The following is a 14432-nucleotide window of genomic DNA, read 5'->3' on the forward strand; positions in this document are numbered from 1 at the left end:
GGTGGCAAATTTGGGGTGTTACAATACTACGGGCTTTCAAACATACTGCTCAAACACTACTGGTTAGTTGCACGGTTTGCTCCATCCACCACTGTTATTTAACCAGCAAAAGAAAATTTGCTTGACCGCAACCACAAAAGAGGAGACGAGAAGAAAATAACACATGGTTTGCCACACTCGACCGAGAAATACCTATATATTACGGTTATATATGATAGACAGCAAAAAAGGGAATAACATCCACTATACAATAAAGGGATCATTTGCAAAATTCAAGGATAAATCTGAAGGTGAAAATTTGCTCAGCTAACTCCCTAAGTAATATTATCTTCTGCAACGAAAGATAAGGATATGGGTGAGTAGCACATAAAATTGATAATAATGCATCATGACAAGCCTATCACTAGCAGAAATATTCTTTTCACTAGTTAAAGATATAGGCTAAGAAAATGCAGTGAATCATGGTAAAACTGAATATGGTTCTTGTCAACCTTACTAATTACCTTCAGTTTGCTGGATAATCCTTTTCTTCATGTTCTAATAGAACAATTGAGAATCCATACTAAATGCAACAAATCACGCGGATACAAATCTAGCATTGGTGTCCATATGGCCTGCAGGTGGTGAATCATCCTCTTGCTTCAGAGCAATTCCAGATTTCCAGTTGCATCAGTTCATTGTTTATACCACTTTATGAATATGTAACATATGATGCATGCACCTAACATCATCATGAGGTTATCAGTGGTTACTTCAACTTCTCTCATTTCTCTCACATTTGTGGGTTTCTCAGAACAAAACTGCAAAGAGCTCATGGCGATAACGGCGGACCTTTAAAGCATAATAGAATCCTAGTACAATGAACTCAGGATAAATAGCATTGGATAGATGCACTCATACAATTCAGCAAATGTGTTTTGCAAGGTACCATGAAGTTTATTCATGAACAAACATTGTGCGCACAAAGAGGTTTGGCATATGGATGCTGCTTCAAACAAAGCACAACTTCCGCAGACAAACAATGCCATGGTCAGTGCAGCTAATGAAGCCAGTAATAAACGAGTAATAATGGGAATGAAATCTCATGATGGGACTAGACAGGACTACCAAATACTACATTGTATACATCAGCAAAAGCAATGAGGTCAGTGGAATGACCTACAACAAATGTCGAGCTATAGATTGGGCTCCATTGGCCAATTCAACAAGGCAATGGTTCCACAGGTGCCACTAGTACCCTCTTTAGCAACTAAACATCAGCGTTCCTCAGAACAAATTCTGCCGCCATTTCGACCCAAATCTCCCATTCATTTCGGGGAGTTGACACCTGAACAAGATCAGATAGACGGGACGATCAAGATGTACCTAGTTAATCCAGTACAATGCATCCTGTTTCATTCCTGCGCCACGCTCTTGCCAACGCCCTTCCCCGGCAAATGCTCCATCTCAGCCATTGCTCCAGCCGACGCCACCGTGGGCAATGCATCGTACGATCCATTATGTCTCTTCCCCATACCAGCACCACCGCCGGCACCGCCGTCCACCCCGAACCACCTCGCCACCCCGAGGCAGAACCCGGCCGCGACGGCGGCTACGATGACACAGTGCACCGACAGGGCAAGGTCCATGACGGCGACGGCCCTGAGCCTGGCCTCTTCGACGTCGCATCGCGTGGCCGGCGCCGAGGCGCCGGCGTCCATGAGGCGGTGGCAACCCGCGGCCACGCACGCGTCGACGTAGAGGCTGAACCCGCTTTGCGCCGCCCAGAGCCCGCCCACTGCTCCCGCACAGGCCAGCGCGGTCTCGGCGGCGAAGTGGGCCGGGGTCCTCGGCGTGGAGAGTGAGGACGCGAGGGAGGCCCCCGCGGCGGCCAGGAGGAGGAGGCGCGCGACGGCGAGCGCGTGCGGCTGGAGGTCGGTGGCCGGGAATGAGGCGGCGAGGAGGTTTGCGGCCCGCGCAAGGAGGAGGAAGGGCAGGGAGAGGAGAAGCGGGCGGAGGAGCGGGAGGTGGGGAGGGAGGAAGGGCAGCGGGAGGAGGGGGAGCAGCGGCGGGAGGAGGAGGAGCGGGAGGAGACCGGAGGCGGTGGCGGCGAGGGGGAGGAAGGGGAAAGGGAGCGCGAGGAGCGGCGGGAGGAGGCGCAGGAGGGGGTGGCGGAGGACGCGGAGGAGTGGGTGGTTGTTGTGGTGGTGGAGGGAGGAGGGGGAGAGGTGGGAGACGGCGGCGAGGAGGAGGTGGGAGAGGGAGGCGGCGAGGAGGGCGAGCGCGAGGGCGAGGTGGCACGCGAGCAGCAGCGCCTCCGCCATTGGGTTTGGTTGGGTGCGGTGCAGAGGAGGGGAGGGAGGAGGCCGGAGTTTTGGACAGGTGAGCAGGGGAGGGCGGCGAGAAATGCGGCGGTGGGGCTGAGGGAGATCGCGGTCAACCGTGTCCGCGAGGACGACGGCGGAGGGCAGGAAAGGCAACTCCGTATTCTACTTATCTCTTGCAACTGATGTTAATTCTCTCATCAAATCTACTCCACTCCGTTCAAAAATAATATACGTATTTTTTTAAAAATAAACTTTTATATGCTAACTAACAATGAATTAAATTATAAAAATATTTAACATATAATAAATTATATAACTAGATTCATAATTTAAAATAATTTTACACTATATAAATTTTATATCTATAAATAACATATTTTATAAAAAAAAAGTTTAATCAAAATTCAACTTCGAAGATCAAGTTAAAAAATACATATACTATTTCTAAATAGAAAAGGTATAATTTTTTTACCTATTTTAATATAAATCTCAACTGAACGACCCTAAAAGCTCGTACTTCCGGCGGAGGGGTCCGTTTCCCGCCGGGTACTTACACCGACAACACTACCGTACCGTGCTCACAACCCTCGGAATAGCACACAAAAATTCAACCAAAAAACACATGATGTTTACACTTCTAAAATACCATAAAAAGAAACAAAAAAAATATAACTATCGCGGAATAAAAAAGTTAATATTAAACGTTGTAATTTGTCCTCTTCGTTCTACTTGTATCCGATATCGTTTCAGATACTTGATAATAACACACTCTACATTATCAAATTTGTTCTGGATTTTTCATGACCACGTAGGTGCTCTTATACGGCTTGGAAGCATAACAGCGCAGTAGATTTTCCATTCGACTAGCCCCGCTCTCTTTTTTTTTATAGGAATCACTAATTCATTTTGAAATGGATTAGTGATTCCGTATAAAAAATAGTCATTTCATTCAAAATAAAAAAATATAGTCATTTCTACAAGGACTAGTTTACCAGCAAACTTAGCATCCAGCACACAAAATAAATAAATAAAAAGTCATTTCATTCAAATTTCCCATCTAACAGATCGGAGTGTGGTTCTGCAGTTTTCTTTTTCTTTTTTGCATCATCAATCATCTACTATGCTAAGCTACAAAATTTGAAGGACAAATCTTGCTGTTACACAACTTGTTGTGCTAAACCACTAATCAGTGTCACTATCTGTTTGGGTAGGCATTTACAACAAATATATTGACTTACAGTTCAATTGGGCCCAAGTTCCCCTCTGATAGCTAATGTTTTTTGTCAAACAAATGGTGTCAGGTCAACAACAAGGCCCTAACAGCTAGTCAAGTTAACATTTCGATAGTTCATCTATCAAAAATTCCTAGAAGAATTTTGAATATGTTCTATTTTGTCAGGTAGAATCGCTTCCCAATGGATTTAACTATGTCATGCTGCATCTGACGTTAGTGACTGCGCAACACGCAATCCATCGACCACCGTTATTAGCGACTGTAGAAATGCATTCTGCGGCTTCGCATCGAGCATCCTCCTGCAAATTTTGCAGGAGACGTCACATAGGGAAGGCAATACAAGGAATAGTTGTCAAAGAACTGCAAGAACAGAAGCTTGAAGGTTCAAGAGAATACCAGTTTGTGTATAGGTTTACTCCGTTATGTTAACAACTTTGATGGAGCTTTTCTAGAATAAGTATTGCGTATGATTGGGCATGCCTTGGCTTGCCAGTCCCTGAGTGCCAATACCAAAGCAAGGAAGAACCATCCGTCGCAGACTAAACAAATAGCCAAGATTGCTTTCTCAGATAGACCATTCTCTTGAGCATGGATAGTTTATTCCCTGTCATGGTAGTGGCGGAAACCTTCACTTCTGATGACAGTATAATCTAGTACTTCACAAGGGCTGGTATTACAGCATAGCAGTCTGCTAAGCAGTGGAAAAGCCAGTTCAGAATTAGTGTGTCTGGCAAACTGACGAGGAGTTCAGCCTACAAAAAAGAGCACAGTTGTCAAAAAGGAATTAAAAATGGACATAAAATGTTAAAAATGGTAGAAATTGAAAATGTAAATTCAAGTTCCTCCACGTACACCTAGAAAGGGAATTTATGTGCTACATGTTTAATAAATTGATAATACTTGTATATCTTTATGTGCTACATGAAATTATATGTTGGGACACATGGATCGATCTTTACCTTAATTTCCTTTCCAGCGTATGATAGGGAATTTCGATATGCTTCAGAAGTCATTGCTTCTGTCATGAGCCTAAATACCTTCTTGTTCATGTTTGTTTTCATGAGGATAATTTTTCCAGATGGATATACCTGACTGATACCAAGATCTGCTGCCATCCGCCTTACATAGAGCTTCTTCAATAGCAACTGTAAGAGAAGGAAAGTAACACACAACAAAGTAAGCTACTAAACGTAAACCGTCAACTCTGATCATGGAGGCATAAAATATTAGCATCGGTGAACCTCCATATCACGGGGCTCCTTTCCATATCGTCGACGAAGGTCTTCTGTGAATTGTATTAAAGTCCATAGATCTTTCTCTGCAGCTTTTGCTGCTTCATTGAGCAATTCAACTGGATTTTCAAGGTAACTTATATATTCAGAGGAGAGATGCGGAGAAATGTTTATATCCAGCTGCCCAAAGAACAGAGACATTCAGACACTTGGTTTGTATAAATCGCAAAATATCTTGACAAATTTATTGCATAAAAAAGCTATTCTACCCAAAAAGAGAACTATTTTTTTTTAGTTCACCTGAACATCTTTGTAAGGAACGGGTACAAGACAAAATTTATCAACCTGAAAGAGTAGAAATAATCTTGTCAGAATTATTGCGTGAAATAACATGTCATGCAGTAATTAAAGGTAGCTCACAAGTGTACTCATTTTTTTTATATGAAAGCACAATTCATTTCACCCCCGGTAGTTGGAAATTGGAATTGCAAAATATGAATATACAGGTTGATGCATAAGGACCAACTAAAATTGCCCTAATTTTTTCGAGAACGTGTAGTGCACGTAAAACTGCTTAAGTGTCTTTGAGTAATCCCAAGAGTCAACAAAGACAAAAATGTGCATCCATGAAGAGGCAAACAAAGACATAGAAGGGTTGGGAAAAGGGGACTACATGATCAAGAAACTACTATAAGAGGAAGCAGAAAATTGTTCACAACCAGAGTTCTCGCCTTGGCCAAGAAATATGCACCTTCAGATTCTGAGAAGTGAACTAGCTTTACTGAAGTGAATTTGCAAATGTATATACAAGGACTAGAACAATATCTTGCATTGTTAGTGATTTTTTTTTCATATCAAATAGCTTTGCATTGTTAGTGATTTTTTTTTCATATCTGAGATGTTTACAATGTGTTAGGATACACCGTTCAGAGTGTTTCAGAACTTGCAAGTTGGGTGGATGTTTCTACCTTTTCCCAAAAAACTTACAAAATACAGTTTCCATCATCATATTGCATCAATAAGATCATTTGTCTGATAAAATTTCCTAGGCAAAAATATTTTATTGCTTAAGGTTCAACATGATGTTAGATAACCTATGCCATGAATGCAAAATATAAACAATCAGAGTAACACAGTCTATTACAGGTCCAAAAGCATGCAGTAAATACACCAATAAGAGAACAAAATGGGGGGAAATTATTAGTGAATTCTATGGATAAAATGAGAATACCTTTGACAAGCTATCAAAAAGCATATCAAAAAATAGATCGATGCCGACATTTGCAACGTCTCCAGATTGTTGCTCACCAAACAAGCTTCCAAACCCCCTAATACCCATATCCTTCTCTGCAACATGGAAACCTTGACCAAGGTCTGAATGCTCTTTGATAGCTCCAAGTCTATCCTGTAGATGGAAATGGTAAATAGCTATTGAAGAGCTGAAATATATTGGGTTGGAGGGCAAATCACATACTTTAGTGGGAAATAAAGTTCGCAACATTTCGTGTAAATGGGAGGTGGGCCTCCATTGTCCATTTAAAAATAGGATAGTTACAGTTTTAGATTCCACATAAGATGATCTGCCATCCTTCTTAAAAGAGTAAATTATGGGCCTAGGCATGAATGTATGATATACAAATGTGATTAAATTCATGCATCACGGAAGTATTGCAGAATCAAGTGGGATGGGGGGTGCTGGTAAGGACGGATGACTGCTTGTAAGACATTTGGTTTCTATAATCAAACTGGAGTAACAGTGTTTTGCTGATAAATCTACTAATAGTTTCTTTGTGTCAAAACTAAATACCTTCACATATGTTAGTGGTCAAACGTCAAAGTAGTCAAAAGTTGACTGCACATGTTCTGGAATGATATCTATTTTGGACCAGAGGTAAACAAATTAAACAATAATAATTCCTCACAAATAACATTGGATCCCTGAAGGCAGTGAACACGGAGCACTACAATTTAGTTCACTGCATTTGGCACCAGAATAAGGCTGGTCATGCAAGTTGGATAAGGAAGCATCAACGCTAAACCTGAAAGTTAGTTGACTGGAGTAGTTCCTTTAGGTTGTGGTGTTTTTAGTCCTTGTGTGTGCGTGTGTGTGGCGCGAATGTTAAACTAAGCTAAGGAAAGTGTGTGCGTGTGTGTGGTTTCGGTTTCTCCTCTAGAGGAGAACATGTGTATTCGGTCCGTTTCTTCTCTCATTAATACAAAGATATGCAGCTCTCTTGTTTGTTCGAGGGGGAAAAAAGGTTGTTCTTAGAACTTCCACATATTGCATAATACCCTCATGTACTTACAGCATCAGAAAGAAACGCTATGCAACAAAATATTGGATACAAAACAAATTAGAAGGTGTTACTTTCGAGCTCACCATTGCAACCCTTGAGAGCAAAGACTTATCAGTGTAGAAGAGGTATGCAAAACCTTCTCTGCCTGATCGTCCTACTCTTCCTCGTAACTGAAGGAAAGGCAAAAAAGCGAACTTGAGATTTAGGGTCATTCGTTAGAAAGCACAAAAATAGCTGAGGCACAAGTTAGTTCGAGTATGATAACAGTATCTCGCAGCAATCTATGTAGAGAAGATACAAATCAGTTAAGTATGACAAGTTGATAACAGTCTACAACAGGAGCAAGCCAGATACCCTTCTTTGTAACTCAATTTGCATAAGTGCAGAAAGCAGATATTCTAACAAGATGCCCAGTTAGCTATTTGTCAATTAAGCATGATTCAACCATTAATCATATAAATATGATCTAAGCTTTGATACATGAAAGAGTTCTGCTACAAGGCTAAGAAAAAATGTACAAGAAAATAAAGCTACCTGATACAGCTGCGCGAGTCCAAATAGTTCAGCATACTGGACAATCATTGTATTAGCATTTGCAATATCTATTCCACTTTCAATGATATGTGTGCAGACAAGAATTTTGACTTCTCCACAAGCAAATTTTTCCATAGCTAGTTGTATGGTCTTTGACACTTTCTGTGGAAAAAAATTGACTAGAAATTTGGTCAGCGGGGCCAAAGCATCATTCATCTATGCAAGTAGAACATAAATTGTAATCAAACTTGTGATAGCAAATGTAGTCCGCCCAAGATATTTCCAGGGAACAGTTAGCATTAAGATAAATACTTGAATAAAGTTGGCAGCTTAAGCTTAAAAAGATGAATCAAGCATAGAGCCATAGTTGGCAAAATTATATGAGTTATAGAAGAATAAGATCATCCGTGCGTCCCAGATAGAATCTCCTGTTGAATTAATTTGGTCAATAACCAACCACACCAGGATATCATACCCACATCCCACAATGAAAGATGCTAAAGCTAAATTAGTGGGCAATTCTCATTTTTCATCTTGGTTTTTAATACAATGCAGGGTACACAAATATGGATAGTGTTCACTAAGGAGAAAGCAATTACGAAATAATACCTTCGTTCTTTTTTACTTGACGTTTAGGACATCAATACGGTCTCCAATACACATGTTGTAAGTTGTAACATTGCTTTTTATAATTATTTCTTAGTGAAATTTGTTAAACATATAATCATATGAAAGTATTTTTCATGGCAAATCCACTCGTATCATTTGCATGTGTTGAATCCTAGCATTTTTTGTGTACTAATGGTCAAAGTTTTTTAGGTTTGACTGCAAGCATTCTAAAACATCTATTTGAGAACAGAGGCAGTAGCACAGTAAAGCAGAAGTTGTGTTCCTTCAACAGCTTAGTCAACCTACCTTTCCATGAGCAACATCAATTGGTACATCCGGCAGAGAGTCCTTGAGAAAATGCAACACATCGTCTATTGCTGTTGAATAATGAAATGAAATATGAGAAATGCATATGCATGTTAAAAGGCAACAGTGCACTATTTTTACCAAAAAGTCCATATAAGTGCATCTCTTACAATATCAGATCCCATGCACCATATGATATAGAGAGAAATCATATGCACAGTTGTAAAACGAGACTTTTAGCGATTCAGCTGAAAGAGTTGAAACCAGAGTGTGGTGAAGTTCCAGTTCCTATCGTTCAACCATTCAAATGAGATATCAAGTAAACAGGCTAAATCCAAGTTAACCAAGCCAGTTTTGTACCAGGGATTTATCTATTTAACATAATAATTCAGTGAATTTGAAACTCAACCAGGCCAACTGTTTCCTGTAATAACAAGCCAAATTTACAGAAAAGTAAACTGAAAATTATTAAGAACAATATTTTCAGGTTCATGCATCATGAGGGTCTATCATGAACAAAGTCATCTGAAAAGATAAAAAAAGCTGTGACCTTTTATTCGAGGTACGACATAGAAAACTTGACCGCCACGCTGCAGCTCAAACTTGATAGCTGATAGAGCCCTTTCTTTACTAAATACTGACACATATGTCTTTACAGCAACTCTTTCAGGTGGTGGTGTAGACATTAAACTGAAAGTAGAAATATACTTCTATAAGAAAAACAGAAAATGAAGTATAAAAATTGAATGCAACTAAAGTGTTTAAGTTATGAAGAATAACATATACATGAAAACTATAGAATAACATTGATCTATTTTTCAAGCATATCATCTACCGGAATCACAGTAGTGTTCATTGTTGACTAATTTGTAGCAAGCTATAACATCCATGAAATCTAACATGCAAAAATGGAAAAAATCCACAGATGGTATTCTTATAGAGATCCTTGCACTATTACAAGAAGTTTTATTTGGAACCATAAAGTAGAAAGGCTAGCTATTATTCATCTTTTGAACGAATGTCATCCAAAATACAGTAACACCATTAAGCCACATCCTTTATATTTATATTTACATTAACTCCAGATGGACAACACTCCAATGAGAAATAGCAGCAGATTGTTATGTTGTTAGGGTAAACACTCGCCAGGAAGATAGCCGAGCGGCGTCAGCTGCTAAGGAAGGGATTGGACTATAGATTGAGGAGACTTAGAACTATAGGCAAGACATAGGAGAAGGGGACTAGGAACTAGATTGATCTCTCTTTCTTGATTGATTCCTTAATCACATCTAACGCCGTGTGTTAAATAGTGTGACCCTATATATATACACGCTATTTAACGCGTTGCGCCTTAAATAAGTATTTAACATGCTGGCCAATTCAACCTCGTCGAATCAGCTCACAATCAGAAAATCCCTTTTACAAAACCTGAAATCACACATTATAAAACAGGAAAACTGAAAACAGTAAAATCTTTAATACAAAACATGAAAACACATATTATAAAACAAGAAAACTGATGATCGCAAAATCGCTATGACAAAATAGGAAAACACTCATTCTGAAACCGGAAAACCAACTATAACTTATCTCTAATCTTATCGCTAATTGAATATGATTTAGACTACTAACTAATCTAATTTGGCTAGGTGCTATAGTAACATGTGCTACAGTAACTAATAGCTCTAATCTGTTCCACCTGCCCATAACATATGTTCTCAGCGGGAGCAAAACTAGATCACTCAGCAAGTAATATCTTGTTGATTTCTAGTCATAATCATTAGCTAAGAATCATCTTAAGAAAGCAGTGGCAACTAGTAACCATTGCACTATGCAATAAACCATCTCAATTAATACTCTAAAAGAACACAATATCTCATCTCAACAGGAAGAAAGGTGAAAGTACATGGTACTGCAACCACACCTTACCTTGCATCACGGAAACCAGTCAAAGCCAGATACAGAGTACGTGGAATGGGTGTTGCGGAGAGTGTAAGAACATCAATAGAAGACTTGTATGATGCAATCTTCTCCTTCTGTTGGACACCAAACTTCTGCAAAGAAGAATGATGTAGTTTATGAAGATATATATGCATAAAGAAAAGTAATACATAGCAAATTTTGATTGGACCCAAACTTTCATGCAAGATGTCAATCACAGCAATAAACTATGGTGAATTAGATATCATCTAAATTTCAGAGAATCAGTCTTGCAACCTTTGAAAAAAAATAAATTAGTTAGATTTAAAATAATCATTTTTTGTCCTTCACCCAAATCATCATAATCAAAATATGCATAACACCACCAGGCTAGAAAAGCAACCACACAAAAATGACAGCAAAAGAAGAAGCATTTCAAGGACAGAAAAAGAAGAGGGATTAAGATTTATAAGAGTACTTGTTCTTCATCCACCACTAGGAGACCAAGATTGTTATAGGCCATTCTTTCTGTAAGAATAGCATGAGTTCCGACAATGATGTGCAAATCCCCATTCTTAATCTTTGTTAATAGCTCATCTTTCTCCTCTTTGCTCTGCACAGAAGAGATTGCCAATTCACAAAATTGATAGAGTTGACCTATTTAGTAAATAAATTTATTTGATGATATAATTCTTTGATAGCTGGGGGCCTGCAAGGCTTGCAACCCACTTGACATCAACACTAGTACACTACCATTACAAAAGTTACTATCAGAAGAGAAAGGTAAGAAAAGAATTTTCCTTAAAATAAATTTGTATAATAATTTGATAATTAAGAACATTCAGTGACAAGATAGTACATGATTTTTTTTTTCACACTTCACGTTAGACTATTAGGAATTAGGAGATTAGGGTACAACATTATCTAGGATCAGAATGGATATATGTTTTACTAATACTTGTTTGTTAAACAATACTATAAACAAATAGAGTATTCCGGAAGAAGGGAAACGAATTTGAAATGTATTGCAGTATGACTAAACCTGATTTCTAACATGGCATACCTGGGCACCACTAAATATGGCAACCTTTATATCAGGATAGTTGGAAAAACGCTCAGACATTACATCATAATGTTGCTTGGCAAGTATTATAGTTGGTGCGAGAACCATAGCTTGATATCCTGCAGATACAACAGTGAATATAGCACGCATTGCAACTTCTGTTTTGCCAAAACCCACATCTCCACAGATCAATCTATCCATTGGTGTTTCCCTTTCCATCAGATCTTTCTCAACATCTATAAAAGCCTGCCATTAGAACGAACACCATTTAAGCCAGTATGTCAAGTTTATTGAGAACATTTTGTCATGCTTACAGTAGTACATGAATTACTTAATCAAACATACCACCACAGAAACTAGAAAAACTTTATCATGCCCTAGTGGGAAATACAGAAAATCATAGCAGAAATTTTGAGAAGCAAGAAGAAGATATCAATTACAAGCAAGGCTATCAGAATTCTGACCCTAGTCAGGGCAATTTTCATGTTAACAGGATCGGGGTAGTAGGATCCTAGTAGAAATATTGTGATTGGTTCTATCTCATTTAGATCTCACACAGAATTGGGATACAAACAGTTCCACGGATTACAATTTTAGGATATAGTGAGCATGATCCTCAACCTTGACGACAAGAACTAACATAACAGTAATGCATACCATAGGTTATGCCATATTGAGTGGAACATCTCTCAGATAGGTGGATCACAAGTCGCAACAGGTGCCTTACACATGAATGAATACACAATTCAAATATGCTTAATCAGGTGTAAAAGGATCTGAAAGGCTTCTAAGTTCAACCCAAGTAATACCAAATACATGTGTGCCGGAGCTCAGGAAGCAATCTAACTACAATTTCTGTACATTTCACCCTAGATGTAAATATCCACCGGGCAACGGGATGGTTTTTGGACGGAAGATATCGTGCGATGTTGAACAAGATCTAGAGGCGAGTAAATACACACATAAGCAATCATCAGGGTATCAGTTGGTCAATAATCTTTGTCAGTGAAATAATAACAGCAACTTTTCTCTTGTACAGAAAAGAAGGGAACACGAACTCATGTTTTTAGAAGGGAAAAAAATAGCATTTGATTCAAGTAGACCTAGACCTGGCTTTGGTCTGGAGTAGGCTCATAAGGAAATTCAGCAGCAAAGTCATCCATTGCCGCTGGCTTTGGGTATGGAGGTCTTCTCTGCCTCATCCTTTGCAAATACAGTTCCATCAAGTTGACAACCATCTTCTGAACAGCAAGCTTCCCTTTTAGTCTCCTCTTCTCCCAAGTGGAATTATCATTCAGCTTGCTCAAATTCCGTGGCCTCTTCTTCTCATGAGGCCTACAAAAGACATGAATCTGGATAAATGGTCAACGTGAATTTTAATTTCCAGTAGAGATCAAGTGAATCCCGGCTGCCTGCTATGGAACAAACAAAAGCAAAAAAATTGTAATGTGCTTAATGGGGTCGAGTGCGGCGGTGCATAAAAATCGCAAGGACATGAAGCATTCAGAAATTGAACTTGCCCATTGCAGGATATCGGAATTGGAAAACCGCTAGTACTCCGAAAGTTACAAGTCTAAATTTTTATTATTGGCACCAATTAGCATTTTCCAACTGGATTATTGACAGCTCAATAGTTGAAGGCACACATTTTTTTTCCAATTTGAAAGAGCTGCACGGCATAGAAACGATCTAATGTAGTAACATACATCAGAGCTACAGACTAAGAGGAAGGTGGGTGTGGAGGGTGGCATACAGGTTGTATCGGTAGAGCATGCGCGCGGCCTGGTCGACGGCGAGCTTGGCCATGGCGTCCGCGTACTGGATGAAGACGTAATCGACGCCGTCCTCGGCGCTGATGCAGGCGAACTTGCCGATGCCGACCTTCTTGTGCACGACGTACTCCCCGGGCTCCAGCTCCCGCGGGTCCACCCGGTGCCCCAGCGAGCTCCCCGCCGCCATCCCCTTCTTCTTCTCCCCGCCGCCTCCGCTCTCTCCGTCCTCCTCCTCTCCGTCGTCGCTCTCCGACTCGCCGCGGAGCTGGCGGAGGCCGAGCCGCTGCTGGTCGCGGATCATGCGGAGGTAGGCCTCCGCCTGGACCGGGTCGACGGGGCCGGGGGACGATGGTCCGCGGGCAACGGCGGCGGCGTCGCGGCGGCGGACGATGGCGCGGAGGCGGTGGTTGAGCTGCGATATGTCGTCGGGGGCGACGGCGGCCGAGGCCGCCGTCGCCGTGGCGGCCGGGGCCGCGAGGCGGAGGCGAGGGAGCGGGAGGCGGACCAGGGCCGGCGGGTGGAGGCGGAGGAGGAGGAGCGGGAGCGGGGCCGCCGCCGGCGCGGCGCGAGGGGCGGGCGTGGCCATGGACGCGGACTCGCTACTGCAGGGGCGGGGACATGGGAGGGGGAGGGGTTTATGCCATGCCGGCCGGGAGCGTGTGGATAGTGGAAGAGGCGGGCCAACAGATAATTCTTGTGGTTTGCGTGGACCGGGTGCATGGGCGGGAGATTTTTCTTTTCTTTGCTTTTTTTCTCCACGGAACATTAGCTAGGGATAAAGTGGAGCCATTACGGCTCTATATGAGACAGCTGAAACTTATAACTTTTTATTGCAAAAATAATTTTTGCTAAAATCTGCTTATGGTTTATGCTAAAAACTATTATCTTTTATAAAAAAAATTCTAAACACATCGGCTTTTTCAAAAAAAATCACTCTCAGTCATTTTATCAGTTTTTAGTTCATTTTATCAGAAATCAGCTTTTCAATTTTTTCAAAATCAGCAATAAGACAGCATGTTTATTTTAGCTAATAATACACTATGTCAAATAGAGCCTATAGCAAAATGACAGTTAATTAATTAAGCTAAATTAGAGTAAACCAATAGATTGCTCCAAACTAGGTTAGGTCGGGACAAACGAGAAGAGGCCAAATCCATAG

General features: G+C 40.7%; 2 protein-coding genes across 2 annotated transcripts; both read right to left on the reverse strand.

Moving 5' to 3' along the window:
- Positions 1 to 1100: 1100 nt before the first annotated feature.
- LOC133901060 (uncharacterized) lies at positions 1101 to 2480 on the reverse strand. Its single transcript, XM_062342356.1, has one exon. It carries the CDS (start codon positions 2301 to 2303, stop codon positions 1395 to 1397), a length of 909 nt encoding a protein of 302 aa, XP_062198340.1. The 5' UTR covers positions 2304 to 2480; the 3' UTR covers positions 1101 to 1394.
- Positions 2481 to 3326: 846 nt separating this feature from the next.
- On the reverse strand, positions 3327 to 13940 carry LOC133901061 (ATP-dependent DNA helicase At3g02060, chloroplastic-like). Its single transcript, XM_062342358.1, has 15 exons — positions 13255 to 13940; positions 12611 to 12836; positions 11502 to 11747; positions 10917 to 11051; positions 10448 to 10572; positions 9069 to 9208; positions 8519 to 8589; positions 7604 to 7765; positions 7153 to 7239; positions 6004 to 6177; positions 5073 to 5117; positions 4782 to 4952; positions 4500 to 4685; positions 3937 to 4292; positions 3327 to 3839 (listed from the first exon to the last, which is right to left on the reverse strand). Exons 1-14 carry the CDS (start codon positions 13857 to 13859, stop codon positions 4191 to 4193), a joined length of 2475 nt encoding a protein of 824 aa, XP_062198342.1. The 5' UTR covers positions 13860 to 13940; the 3' UTR covers positions 3327 to 3839; positions 3937 to 4190.
- Positions 13941 to 14432: the final 492 nt, after the last annotated feature.

Source organism: Phragmites australis, chromosome 19 (assembly GCF_958298935.1).
Source record: "Phragmites australis chromosome 19, lpPhrAust1.1, whole genome shotgun sequence".
Taxonomy (NCBI): Eukaryota; Viridiplantae; Streptophyta; class Magnoliopsida; order Poales; family Poaceae; genus Phragmites; species Phragmites australis.

Excerpts from the sequence above, each read along its gene's own strand:
- LOC133901060 (XM_062342356.1), bottom strand. The coding sequence starts at position 2,303 with ATGGCGGAGGCGCTGCTGCTCGCGTGCCACCTCGCCCTCGCGCTCGCC.
- LOC133901061 (XM_062342358.1), bottom strand. The coding sequence starts at position 13,859 with ATGGCCACGCCCGCCCCTCGCGCCGCGCCGGCGGCGGCCCCGCTCCCG. Across the intron at positions 7,240-7,603 it reads GACTCGCGCAGCTGTATCAG|TTACGAGGAAGAGTAGGACG; the intron begins GTAGCTTTATTT and ends CCTTTCCTTCAG. Across the intron at positions 4,293-4,499 it reads ACGCTGGAAAGGAAATTAAG|GCTGAACTCCTCGTCAGTTT; the intron begins GTAAAGATCGAT and ends TCTTTTTTGTAG.